The sequence below is a fragment of the Euprymna scolopes genome, chromosome 43, assembly GCF_053919585.1.
Source record: "Euprymna scolopes isolate OS-2025 chromosome 43, ASM5391958v1, whole genome shotgun sequence".
NCBI lineage: Eukaryota > Metazoa > Mollusca > Cephalopoda > Sepiida > Sepiolidae > Euprymna > Euprymna scolopes.
In genome coordinates, this window is record NC_136524.1 from 61,541,508 (window position 1) to 61,555,785 (window position 14,278).

The 14,278-nt window shown below is 30.3% G+C and overlaps 1 protein-coding gene across 9 annotated transcripts in view; it reads left to right on the forward strand.

Moving 5' to 3' along the window:
* LOC145268363 (E3 ubiquitin-protein ligase HECTD1-like) overlaps nt 1-14,278 on the forward strand; it is a 252,115-nt gene that overhangs the window by 160,842 nt on the left and 76,995 nt on the right. For all 9 annotated transcript variants that reach the window (XM_080123895.1, XM_080123902.1, XM_080123901.1 and 6 more), the window contains 10 exons: nt 258-425; nt 724-861; nt 2,043-2,189; nt 2,582-2,670; nt 4,912-5,023; nt 5,909-6,043; nt 8,130-8,272; nt 10,846-10,989; nt 12,827-12,907; nt 13,910-14,008. In XM_080123895.1, coding sequence (XP_079980021.1) covers nt 258-425; nt 724-861; nt 2,043-2,189; nt 2,582-2,670; nt 4,912-5,023; nt 5,909-6,043; nt 8,130-8,272; nt 10,846-10,989; nt 12,827-12,907; nt 13,910-14,008 — 1,256 coding nt within the window. The remainder of the gene's footprint in view (nt 1-257; nt 426-723; nt 862-2,042; nt 2,190-2,581; nt 2,671-4,911; nt 5,024-5,908; nt 6,044-8,129; nt 8,273-10,845; nt 10,990-12,826; nt 12,908-13,909; nt 14,009-14,278) is intronic.

Genomic DNA, 14,278 nt, shown 5'->3' on the forward strand with positions numbered 1-14,278 from the left:
TTAACGTAAAAAAAAAAAATAAACAAGCTATCATAAATCAAAATAAAAGGGAATTTTACTATATTTACATATTCTTGCGTCCTAAATGATCGATGTGTGACTATCTTTTGTGTGCGTCAACCCTATGAGCAAATGGAGGAATGTTAATTCCTAAGAATCTCTTTGAAGTGCATCAGTAGTGTCTGCGCTAATGCACAAGTTGTTGCCTTTCTAGGTATTTTAATGTAAATATTCAATTTTATTTTTATATTTTTCAGCAATCAACTCTTTTGGGTGAAGATTTACCAGGGTTTATTTTTGTCTCCAATCGAGGAACAAAACATTCATTTACTGCTGAAACCACTTTGGGTCCAGAATTTGCTTGCGGATGGGGTGGCAAAAAAAGCAAAAAATCCAGAACAAAAATTGATGCCTTGAGAATGAAAGTGAGTTAATAATATTCACTATCGTCTTACCCATTTGGAAGCCATTTTGAAATTTTATTCCCCCTCTGTCTCTCTCTGTGCATGTGTGTACATGTAAAAGATTTCCATGTTTATATGTATTTGTATATACGTGTGTGTGTGTGTGTGTGTGTGTGTGTGTGTGTGTGTGTGTATATAATTAAATTTATATAATTGGATAAATATTCTGAACTTATTATTTATATTCTAGTGTGATCATAAATCTAAAATCTTTTTTTTTTTAAACTTATTTTGTATTTTTTTTTTTTTTTTTTTTCAGGTGAGAACACTTGCGCGTGAACTGTATGAGCAGTATTTCAGGGCTGCAGAAGCCTCTCCCAGAGGAATTGTTGCTCGAATAAAAAATATTGTACACAGACTTGAAGCTTCCTATGCAAAACAAATAAGTCAAATCAAGGTAAAAACAAAAATGGAGTTAAAGCGCAAAACTGGATCTTACAAATTTGCACATTTAATAGCAATGTTTTAGGCTTAAGTGTGATAGAATGTAAAAAAAAATGCAATTTCAAACCTGAGCATTACAGATTGCCCAAAATTATGTCCATTATTACGGACTGGCAAAAATGCCATTTATATCTAGAGCATAATGGACATAGGCAAAAAATGTCATGCCCATCTTGAGTTTCAGATTACTAAACTAACTTGATAGTTTAAAGTTTTGGAATAACTGGAGACCCACAGTAATAAGCGTCCACGGTTGGCATGTGCCCTCTGTAGAGAAACACTGGCATTTGAACCTGAAACTGATACGAAAAATAAGATAAATGCAAATTTAACTGCTATCATGGTGAGGCGATGGTATAAAGATGTTTTTTGTCCCATGGCAGCTATGATGATATTGTGCACATCATGTTGCTTTCGGTTCAGAAGAGGACGAAAAGAAAAATTACAGCTGGTTGGAAGAAACAACCGAGTAGTCAAAAAAATGAATAAATAAATAAAAATAATCCTCCTGAGTACAACACTGAGAGTTAAGAATTCCAACCGTTTTGTTTTTGTTTTGTTTTTTTCTTTTAAGAAATAGCAAACGTTTTGTTGAACACAACTTCAATGTTTTAACAAGTTTATTTTTATTGTAAAGTTAATTCTTTACTTAGAAAATAATGCTTTAGAAGAAAACCTTTTTTTTTTTTTCTTTTTTACAATTATATAAAAATTAGTGCTTATTTATCTGCGAAATATGGAACTTAAATAAATTAAAAATAATATAGCCCAACTGTTCTGTAAAAATAAATAAATCAATAAATAAATAAATAAAAAAAATATTAGTGTACAGGTCATGGATTCTGTATAGTACATTAATTTTATTTTTTATTAAAATTCTACTGTATAATTTTTTGTGTACCATATTTTTCACTTGTAAGTAAATATATGTAAACTTTCCTGTTATTTTATTTTTAATGGTCTTATTTCTTATGTGTGTTAATATAGATAAGCACCAAAAAATTAATCGATTTAATTTGATTACACTTAAACATCTTAAATAAATCTCAAAAGGAATCATGAAATTTAATTTTAAGCTAAAATTAAATTTAAATGTTTGAAATAATTTGATATTTTTTATTTTTGTTTTTAAAGTCTCCTACCGGGGAAGTTGAATGGGAAGAAGATATGCTTTCTGCCTTGGAAGAACTTACCACTTTGCTAAAAGATGAACATACGGTTTCATCTTTTGAGCTGTCAAGTAGTGGTTTAGTCCAAACATTGCTCAATGTCCTCAATAATGTAAGTTTCATTTCTCTCACTCTAATTTGCACAATTTTATTTCTTTATTTGCACTGTATAAAATTCTCTTTAATGCTTTGACGTAACACTCCCTGGTAAATATGCTAAATCAAATTCTAACTTTCGGAAATACTTCCTTTTTATAATTTAAAAAAAAAAAAATTTTTTTTTTTTTTTTTTTTTTTTAGCAGATTTATCGCATGCATTCCGCTAAATCAAATTCTCCATTTGCCCCCAAAGTGTTAACTTGTAGCAACATAAAGGAATAGGAACTCTTTTTTTCTTTTTTTTTTTTTTTTTTTGTGTACATCTGAATTGGTAACCTTGAAATCATCGAAGAATTAAATTTTCTCCAATTTCAATTTTTTTATTTATTTATTTTTTTTTTTAAGAATCTGGAGGACATGCAAACCAGAGCCGGAATGAAAAGAACAAATGAGAGAATCAAACTTTTCAAAAGAATTTTTCAAAAAAGAGAAGGGTGAATAATTATTTATTTTATTTATTTATTTTTCAAAAAAATAAACTTTTTGGAGAGGTTAGTGATAGACAATTTAATTTTTTTTTTTTTTTTTTTTTTTTTTTTTTCTGGTGCTATTTTTTAAGCTACTAAATTGAAATCCAGAAAATTAAATACTTAAAACCAGCATTTTAAATTATAAACATTTCATAGATTCCTTGCAGACACAGAAAAATTTTAGCATTTATTCATAAATAGTAACATTTTGATAAATTTGATAGAAATTTTAAATTAGGTCATCGAGAAGAAAAATCAATTTACTTGAGCAATTGTGTATGTGTAACTTTAAAAAAAAAAAAAAAAAAAAATTGGCATCACTAGAGAAAGAGGCGAGAATGACGCCATTATTTTTTATGCCTTATCAGTATATATTTTTAGCTAGTTGGGAAATATTACAGAGTGGTCGCTAGAAAAGCGGAAAATTTGTCAAACAACAATTTATTTTTACAAAAAATAATTTTTACTAAGTTTTTTCAAAGACAAATGTTATGTTATACTCAGATACTCAAAATGTCGTCCGTGCACTTCAATGCAGCGTCAGTGATTTTTTTTTTTTTTTTTTTTTTTTTTTACAACTCACACGACACCAATCAAAAAAAAAAAAACTAATCACGCATTTTATTCATGATCTAAGCTGACCTTCAAATTTCCCGCTTTTCTAGCGATCACCCTGTAGTATCATTTAAATTATTTCCCTTGATAATTAATAAGCATATTTTAGAAGGCTTTCGTAATTTATTTTTATTATTAAATTACTGTTAATATCAACTATTGCAGGTATGTAGGACACATGATACAGTAAGATTACAAATGAATAATGCCAAACATCAATTTAATGACTGTTTAAAAAAAAATAATTATGCAGATTAGACGGATATATAAATGCCTATGGGTCTTTCAGCAATACTATATGTACTGTATTTCAAAATATTGTGCTATATTGTTGATTTAAATAAGTTAACCATTTTGATGGTAATGTGAGATTGATACGTGAAAACTGCATTAGCATTTATTCATTTACATGATTATCTAATGTTTCATTCACATGGAATAAGTCAGAGAGTAGCAACCTTGGTTGAAGTGGGTGTCCCTAATGATGGTCTGAACAGGGCTGAAAGAGAGAAATGGACCAAATATCAAAGTCTCATGTATGATATGAAAAGAAATTGGAAGCTTAGAGATATCAATCCTACCAGTTATTATAGGTGCCACAGGGCTTATGAAGAAGAACCTGGAGTCCTACCTAACTAATATTCTTGGTGAACCAAGTGCAAAGAGATGCAGACAATTGCACTTAAGGGAACAACGAGAATACTAAAAAGAGCTCTCGGTTGTTTTCAATAAAAAGCAGGACAATGTTGGCAGCTGGTTTGGCTGCCCTATACCGAACGTTACAATCTTCAAAGGAAGAAAGATTTTAAAAAAAAAGAAGTCTGAAAGGCTTCTAACTAAAGCAATATTGTAAGGTTCTTGATTAAAAACTTTTCAGAAACTTACTGTTATTTTCTTGAGTAAAAGAAAAAAAAATTCTTGACAAATATAAACTATAATATAAAAACATTTGAAATTTAACATGGCAGCATGTGAAAGCAGCTTGAATGTGATAAATCAAGCAATCGTAAGCTTCTTCAGTGAAAACAATGATAACGAGTTATACAGAACTTATGCATTTATTTGTGTCTGTCATCCTCATCTTTGTAGTTGTTGTTTCACCACATTTCAGCCAACTCCTCCTTTGGCCTTTAGGTGATTAACTGCAATGATAGATAGGAATGCAGTCTCTTAACTGCATCCCCAGTAATTACCGTCTCACTAGGATTTGGCCAATTAATCCTTTAGTCTGCTTTGAAACATGGTAAAACAACTTTGAAGATGAAGATAACAGTCCTCAAATATACAAATTACTCCTCTCTAATGATTCCAATAAAGAAATATGTAATGCAGAATTTATCCTTCAAAGTCTACTGCTGATGTGCTGAGGATCCTATCACATAAGATCAGAAAATCTCAGCAACACAGAAATTATTATTGAAAGCCTTGACAATGTATGTTAATGAAAAATAACTTGTGCTAATTTTTATTTTCTTTGTTCTACTATGTCTCTTTTTAAAATTTTCTATTTTTTAAATTTCATTTTAAATTTATTTAAAAAATTCTCCTTATTTAAACAAAATTTTATAATTGTCTTTTTCTTTTTTCTAGAGGGTTTAATCCTGCTGTAGCATTAGTGAAGAAACTTGTTGCAGTTTTAGAATCTATTGAAAAACTCTCAGTGTATTGCTATGATTTACCTGGTTCTGGGTATGGTCTACAAGTAAGTACTATTTAATGAACTATTTGTGTAATGATATGCTATATTCGTACATACCTTATTGCTTTTCACGCATGTTAAAAAAAAGTTAATCTGATTAGCACAGATGTTCAGTCTGTTGCTAAGGTAAAAAAAACAAATCTGACTTTATTTAAAAATCAAAGTATCATGCTCTCAAATAAAAATAATTTCAAATGAATTTAAAAGTCTCTATTTTTACAGTAAAAAAGGATTAAAATTGCTACATGAGAAAGAGTTGAAGGCAACATTTACCGTTTTGCAAGAACATTTGTTGATGAGAAAACTGTTCAAGTAAATGACGCATTGGTTCACAAGTAAATTAAAAATATCAACAGTTCTAAGTTTTGAAGGCAACAAAAGAGTACTTTTTTTTTTTTTTCTATTTTGCTTCAATCAAAATTCTAAGAAATCGACAGATAATACTTAATTTCTGTACGAGATACATAGATATTTGAATATCCCATTGAATTTCTCCTTTACTTCTCAAACACTAAGTTAGTAAAAAATTGAGAACATTATTTCCTTTTCTCGAATTGGCCATGTAAATATGTTATAGTATACTTTTCTTGTGTTCTCTTACTGGATTCCAGGACTAGAATTTATCTAGTCTGGTAGCACATCCAGCTTTGTGCTGTTATGAGATAATATCATTTGGAGAAAGTGCACCATTCCTAATAAAAGCCAGTACAGGTTAGAGATCTTATTTAGGCCATGAATACCATGTGATTTTGAATATTTAGTCAAGGTTTACTTGTAGGGGGAAAAGTATCCTCATGCCATTTATTTATAAGTCTATTAACAAAATTATTAAAAATGAAAGTGTGACTGTTTTTGTATTATAAAATTTTTGCTTTGTTTTAATGTTAGATCCTTACCCGAAGACTCAGATTTCGTTTAGAACGAGCGGCTGGGGAAACTGGTCTTATTGATAGATCGAATCGTACTTTAAAAATGGAACCCCTGACAACAGTGTCCGCTTTGGAAAGATACCTTTTGAAAATGGTAAGATTTTTTTTTTTTTTTAAATTTCACATTCATCCCTAACAAGGCATATCACCGCTTGAACGTAAGTGGCTACTGTTTGGAACCATTCCTTGGAAAAATTAACAAGATGTTTGTTTACATTACATTTAAACTTCTGTCTATCAGTACAGTCGGAAGCAGGTAGCAGAAAGGGAATTCTATTTGAGCGAAGAAACAGTGAAGAAGGGTTTTTTTTTTTTTTTTTTTTTTTTTTTGCTTAGTGGGTTTGTCGGGAATGTGCGAGCGGGCACAAGTGCAACGAGTTCATCATAGCACATTCTATCAACCTATTTGTAAAATAGGTAGATAGATGCAATATTGCAGTGATGGGACAGGGGTTGGAGCTTAGTTGACAAAGTATATTTGTTACCTTACATCTATGTATTTCCCCAGGTTTTGTAATCATGCCTGAATGCATTTTATTTTATTTGAATGGATGGATAGTTGCTATTTCTTCTGACGAGTTAAGGGCAAAATAGATTCATTGATTGATATAATAATTAAATGAATGACTTTACGAAACAGTTGCTGTCAAGAATTGTGAATGTCAACATAATTAAAGGAATAAATTGTAAGATGGTCAACATCATGAAATTTGAAATATAGACTTTTTTCATTTGTTTATACAGTAGAATCCCGGGATATGGTGGCCCAAGGATACTTTTTTCAGGTTACGATGTAGAATGTTTTTCTGGGCCCCTGATTAGGTTATTTGCCCCGTCTTGTGCTATAATTTTATTTGATTATATACATGTGTATTATATGATGTACTGTATTTTGTTACTAATTTTTAATGCAATACCCCGGGATTCTACTGTGTGTATGTGTGTTTTATATCTATCTCAATAAATCTTACTTGAAAAGTTAAACTTCTAGATAGTGAACATGTTCCATAATAGATTTTGAAGAAAATTCTCTTCATTTAATGGTGGGAGTTTAAAATCTCTTGAAAACTGGACTGGAAATTGTCTTGAAACGATGTCAAAGTGAATTAATATCTCTACAGTGTGGCGAAAGCTGTGAAAATGAGGGCTTACCGTTCAAACGACCTAGGTGTGCGTGTGTGCTTCGTCATCATAGGAAAAGAGTTCCAAGATGGCACTGACGGCGTTTTGTAATGGTATGATCTCGGAAACTCTCGCAAAATCTCGTGCACATATGCAAATCAGTTGGTCTTCGACAACTATAAATTCAGATCGTTTTGGAAGGCAAGAAGGAAGGAAAAAACGGCCGGTTGGTAATTGTGTATGCTGGTTCGTGTTGGTGGCATGTCACTGTGTCTGTGTGTGCTGATCGAACCGCTTTCCTGTCCCTTGGACTTTGAATTTGTTTACATTGGACTTCAACTTCATACAGTAAATCAAATAAAATTATTTTAATTGAATAATTTTATTTTTTGTCAATGCCTGTACCAGATATAGTGATTTATTCATGGGATATCACTTGTTTTAACGCCGACTACTTTCCATTTCTTGCATTGTGATAGTCTTCTAATACTTCCCTAAGTTTTTTTTTTTTTGTTTTTCAATCCCCGGTAGGTGGTAATAAGAATTTATAATTGAACACTAGTAATTCCAGATGGAATAAGGTAAATTTGAATGGCGTCATAAAATTTCTTAGAAAAATTGAATACTTATTAAAACCAAAATTTCTTTTATCTTTATAGATTATACCTCTTTAGTCACTTTTTTTTTTTTTTTTAATTAGTTTTGTATTTTGCCAATCTGCTATTGATAAGAGTAGAAATACTCATAAAGCAAGGGGAGATAAGTCATATAACCAAGTAATTATGAATGACAGATCAGCAAAATATAAAAACTGATTTATATCTTAAAATTTCTGTATAATTTTTCCTAATTTTTGTATGTATAAATATAAGAACATTTTACTTGGAATGATATTTTCACGCTTGCTTCATTCTGTATAAGCGTGTTTTTTTTTATAATTTAATTGATATTTAAATTCTTTACGGTGGAATTTTATTACAAAAAATGGCTAAATGTTACTTTGTATTGATCTATACAAATAAACTAACTTTTTTTTTCTATTTACCTTAAATTTACAGGTTGCTAAGCAATGGTATGATTATGAACGATCAACTTTCACTTTTGTAAAAAAACTGAAAGAACCTGGAAGCAGTATAACTTTTTCACATCAACGCGATTTTGATGAAAACGGCTTAATTTACTGGATTGGCACAAATGCTAAGTAAGTGATACTTACACATAAAAATTATGAGGGTGATATAGTTTCTTTGAATTATATATAAAGTAGATATCATTATCATTCCAAAACCGGAATATGTATTCAATTCACACTCGGTGTTTTAATTGTTTTGATGTATATCTTGCACGTGTTTCATTGAGCTGTTTGGTGGGCGTCCACTATTCATCAGAGGCAGATATGTTCCATAGAAAAACCTATAGATTTTAGTTTTGTTGATAGTTTCAAATCAATAAATATTATTTTATTATTACTACCAGCCGTAGATTGTTTTAACCAAAATCAAATAAATCAAATTGGCATCGGAAAATAAGCAGATTTTCCAATTCCGAAAGTTCAGATTTTTTTCTTTCCATTCCGATTGTCCCAACACACATATATATATATATATATATATATATATATATATATAAAAAGGCTCTAATATACTGAAAAGTCAGCAAAGAAGGTGGGCTCCCTGTAATATGCTAGAAAACTGAATAGAAAATAACCAATTCATATTTTTGGCAAATCTTTGATGTATTGTTGGATTTCACATTGCAAACCCATTTAATCATTGTGCTATGGTCAGGTCAGAGAGCAAAGTGAGAACCCAGTATAAACCATATATCATGATGCATTAAAAATTAATAACAATTGAATTATTGGATGTAAATTCCAAATTATACAGCAGTAAATAAATCCAATTATTGCAAAAAAAAATTTTTTTTTTTTTTCAGTGTTTTTAATAGAAATTGCTTAACAGGACATGAAGGCAATTGATGTAAGGAGCTTACAAATACAAAAAATTATCGCAAAAGACAGATGCCTATTGACCCTAGTCTTGAAAAGACCCAGGCTATAGGTAGGAGGAAAAGTCAGCAGGAAAAGAGGTCCACAAGCCTGTAGTTCTTGGAAAGAAGATACTGGAATGAAAAGCTGTATTATAATGAGGTATCAAGGCAGTGAATTTGAGACCACTAGACCGATCAAACAAGCTGGAAGAAAGGAAGCAGTAAATAGATTGGAATTCTGAAGAACACGTCATAAATAGTATTTATAGAAAAGACTCGCAGTATCACATTTGTGAGAGTCAAGAAGAAAGGGTAGAAGCCAATCCAATTGAAACATTGTTTGGAATAACATGATGCATGGAAGTCAAATTGCAGATATGTTGAAATATTCTTTCAAATGATATGACCGCAAAGTAAATGGTTACATTACCCTTTTTTCTTTTTTTTTCTTTTTTTTTTGTTTCTTGTTTCAACTTGTATAAAAATTTTCCTGATTCCAAAAACCTAAATATCCACCTTTCATCAAACTACTTCTCTACCCACTCTCAAAAGTAAAACCCTTAAAGTTTTTGGCCATGTAAAACGATCAATAACTGGCTTGTCAAAGTTTTGAGGATGTGTTAGATGACAAAATAGGCGGAGGAATGCCAAGGAGACGGTGGGGAGTAAATGTTTTTGATTGGACATCCCTCACCAGTTGTGCATCCATCAACCAACTTTCCCTGGATCGGAAGGAATTGCGAAAAATAAGTCACGTGGGTTTGTAATCCACACCAGGTGGGAGATTCAATTCATGATAAAAATTTGATTTTAAATTGAAATCAAGTAACGCGAAATTCAACATGAAATATTCCAGCTTGATATGCCACAAAAGAAACGGGTTTTTCTCTTGGCCAGATTGCCAAGATTTTAGAGTATAGTCTATTTATTACTTATTAGTGGTGGGAATGATTGACCAGAATCAGAAAATTCAAAACTTTTGTAGGTATTAGAATAAAAAGAATTGTTAATATTCCTATGCCAAAACGTTTCTTTCAATTGTCTTTTTTTGTCTTCAAAACTTAATTCTCCGTTACTGGTATTAATAATAAAATAATTTTTATGTATTTTGAACTACCAGTAAATATAAAATCTATAGCTCTCACCCTACCCACAAGTGTATTTTTACATTTCCAAAAAAATATAATACACATATTACACAGGTATGTACAGTAACCCTCCCATCAATAAAAACAAATTTATAGTTAATTTTAAAATATTTCAATATTTATCTGGATTGGTAATTGTATCAGAATTAGGAAAATATTGGAATTGTCCTATAATTATTACTTTTGTGCGAAAACTGCTGCTTTTATTTTAATTAACAGTTTAATAACAATTATATTAAGTTCATTTCAATTGACTGTTAATTATTTTAATTGACTGTTAATTATTTTAATTGACAGTTAATTATTTTAATTGACAGTTAATTATTTTAATTGACAGTCAATTATTTTAATTGACAGTTAAAACAGTTTCAATTATTGGTCCGTTGACAAAGGAGGGATTGAACCTAGTAATTCACTCCCATTTGTTAGTTCACACTGTTCTCAATAAGCATGCCTTGTTTTTTTGTTTGTTTTTTTTTTTTGCCCAAACATTAGTCATGGTGAAAGTAAAATTTTCACTCCTATAGAGGGACCCCATATGCTCAGCTTGTTTTAATTAACAATTATTGCAATGTGAGGAATGTTTTTATTTAAATTTAATTTTTTTTTTTTTTTTTTCCCCCACTTTATTTTAAAGAACTGCGTACGAATGGGTCAATCCAGCCCAATATAGTTTGGTATTTGTAACTTCATCAGAAGGCAGGAATCTTCCATATGGAAAATTGGAAGATATTCTCAGCAGAGATTCTTCAGCTATCAATTGTCACACAAATGATGACAAGTAAGTGATAATTTTTTTTTTTTTTTTTTTTTTTAAGGACTTTTTTAAAGTTTGTCTAGAAGTCTTTCTTGGCACATGGTCTTACATTTTTTAAAGAATTTTCTTAAATCCTAAGAATTATTAGCACAATTGAATTTAAGTTTTTTAACAGAATTTCACTTCAGAAAAAGCAATTTCCACTTAAATTCTCTCTTTTTGCGGGAGGGGGGTATATTTGAGGTGATTATAATTCTGTACCACCTTCCTCCTCCTTTTCCTGTAATAGTACAGAAGTGTTTACATTGTAAGGTCGATTCACAGGAACAAGACCAGGAAGTGATAACAACGAAGGCTAAATAATAATTTAAAATAAAAAAAATGCTTGGGTTAGATGTAGAACAGTTGAAGGAGCAAGGTTAGTTTGTAGGGGAACAGCCTAGGAAAATCTGGTAGGAACAGATGAGGATGTATTTGAAGGAAGAATAAAGACCAGGCTAAAAATAGATTATTTTGTAAGTCAATTTCTAAAAGCATCTAACACCTGACATGTTAAAAAGACATTAAAGCCAATATCACGATCATGTAAGAATGGATAAGAGTGCTGAGGTTAGATGTAGAACAGTTGATAGAGCAGGGTTAGTTGTTAGGGGAAGGTGAAGAAAACATGCTAGGATCTTATCTGAGAGAAAGAGGGATAAAGATTTGAGCAAAGATAGGTTAGTTTATTTTTTATTTTATTTTTTTATTTTTATTTATTTTTATTTTATTTTATTTATTTTTTATTTATTTTTTTTTTTTGGACCGTTATCCTCATCTTCATAGTTGTTTCACCTCGTTTCAGCCAACTCATTCTCTGACCTTGTTAAGGTGGTTAACTGCAACGAGATAGGAATGGCAAGTCTTGTAGCTGTATCCGTAGTAATTACTGTCATAGTTGTATGCTAGAAATATAGTTACAAGACTCAGCATACCTATCCCATCGCGGTTAACCACCTGGAGAAGGCTAGAGTATGATTTGGCCAAAACATGGTGAAGCAACTAGGAAGATGAGGATAACAGTTCAGTTCACAAATAATGAAGCCTCATCTCAAAGGATTAAAAAAAAAAAAGTTCAGAAGTCTGTTTATAAAACACGTTAAACCAAGTGTAATAATAATGATGAATATGGCTAAGACAATATTTAATAGTGGTTTAATTTTTTTTTTTTTTTTTTTTTTTCAGTGCTTATTTAAAATTATACTTGATTCTAAAAAATATTTAAAAAAAAAAAAAATGTAGAAAAATCTCTATACCTACTTGTCACGTAATGTAGAGGTCATATTCCAAAAATAATGTAACTTGATTAATTTTGATTTTTAGCAATTAGTTTCAATTATTTTGACTATAAAATCTCTGTAGTCGAATTGACTTGACCCTGGAATTTTGAAACAAAATGGTGACTCCTGCCATCCTCATTTCCTCAAAAAATTTGATTTTCTAAAGTAAAAAATACTTGACCAATTCATGTGAGTTTTGGAATGACATTTTCTTTCCTTGACAAGTATCAGATTTTTCTGTATTTTTTTCCCCCCTTAATATGATTCTGAAGCACATATTTATCGCAGCAAATGGTGACATCATAAAGTTGCGCCTCGTAGATCACTGAGAATACTTCATAGTTGGGGATGGCTCAATCCTAATGAGCAGAATGTATACTTGAAGCAGAATTCTGATGATGATAAATGCTTTTATTTGTTTGATTGCAACTGTATATCTTAAGCATTTAAATTTTTTTTTTTTTTTCTATTAGTAATTTTATTTTTATTTTACTTTCCTTTTTAAACATTTGCTCAAGAGTTTAATTTTTTCATATTTTCAGAAAAGCCTATTTTTCTATTGATTTGGGTGTTTGGCTTATTCCAAGCTGTTACACATTGCGTCATGCGAGAGGATATGGAAGGTAAAAAGAAAAATACTTTTTTAAAATTATTACGTTTATAGAATCGCTCTCGTCTCCTGTTTTTTTTTTTGTTTTTGTTTTTGTTTTATTGTGTGACCCAAGAATAATTTTGGCATTGAAAACCAATTGTTAGTATACATTGGTGATCTGTTAAACCAATACATTTCAGGTGAAAACATTACATACTTTTGTTTCATGTTGAAATTAGTATAAATTCCAAAAATTACGGAAAATTATCTAGTAAAAGAAAAAGAAAATTTACTGAATTTTATTTTATGTTTTAATGTAGAAGAGTTGTGTAACCAATTCAGTATAAACAAGGGAGATAACCCTTGAGCTAAATTGACCAATTTAAGTCAATTTAGTTAATGGTTCTCAGGATCTGTCATTTTTAAACTGAATATAATTGTGGGTTTTTTTTTTTTTGTTTTTTTTTTTAAATACATCTAGCACATCTATTCGATTATTTTTATAAATTTTTGGATTTTATGCCAATTTTGACAAGACGTGCAAGTACAGTAGAACCCGGGATACGGTCGCCCTAGAATAGTTTTTCAAGTTATGATGTGGATTACGTTTTTCCGGCTCCTGGTTATGGTATTTGCCCTGTCTTATGGTGCTATTTATAATGTTATTTGATTATACATATGCTTATTATATACTGTATTGTATTTTGCTACTAATTTTTAATGCCGTATTCCTGGGTACTACTGTATGTAATGTTTTCACATGAAATGCGTTGGTTGAAGTTTATCAATGTACACCAGCACCAAAAACCGTGAACAAGTTTTGTTTTGACATATCATGACAATTGGGGTGGCGCCCTAATCCTGACGGCTTAAAATATAGTGGAGGAGGGAGTGACACATCAAATTAAATGAAACTATTTTAATGCTAATCATGTTAAATGTTTTTTAATGATTTATTGGATTTTAAATTTTAGTAAGATCTCATCTAAATTTTATTTTTATTTAAAAAAAAAAAAATTTATTTTTTTGTTAGGTCTGCGCTAAGAAATTGGCGGTTTCAAGTATCAAAAGATGGTCAGAATTGGCTAACTCTTTATAATCACGTTGATGACTGTTCGTTAAATGAGCCAGGGTAAGATTTTTTATTTTTTTTATTTTCTTTTAATGACTCCAATGATTTGTAGAGATATTTAAGAAAATACAGGATTCTTTGAGTGGATGAAGTTTTAAAAGGGTTTGTTTTAAAATAAACATCAAACCAAAAATGGTGGAGAAACATGTATATAACAAATCTTATTAAAGGCAAGATAAATTATTTTTTTTTACCTAACTGGATAATTTTTTTGTCTTTTAACTTGGCTTAAAGCATTTGTTCGGTTCAAAACGCAAGTGGTGCCGAGGA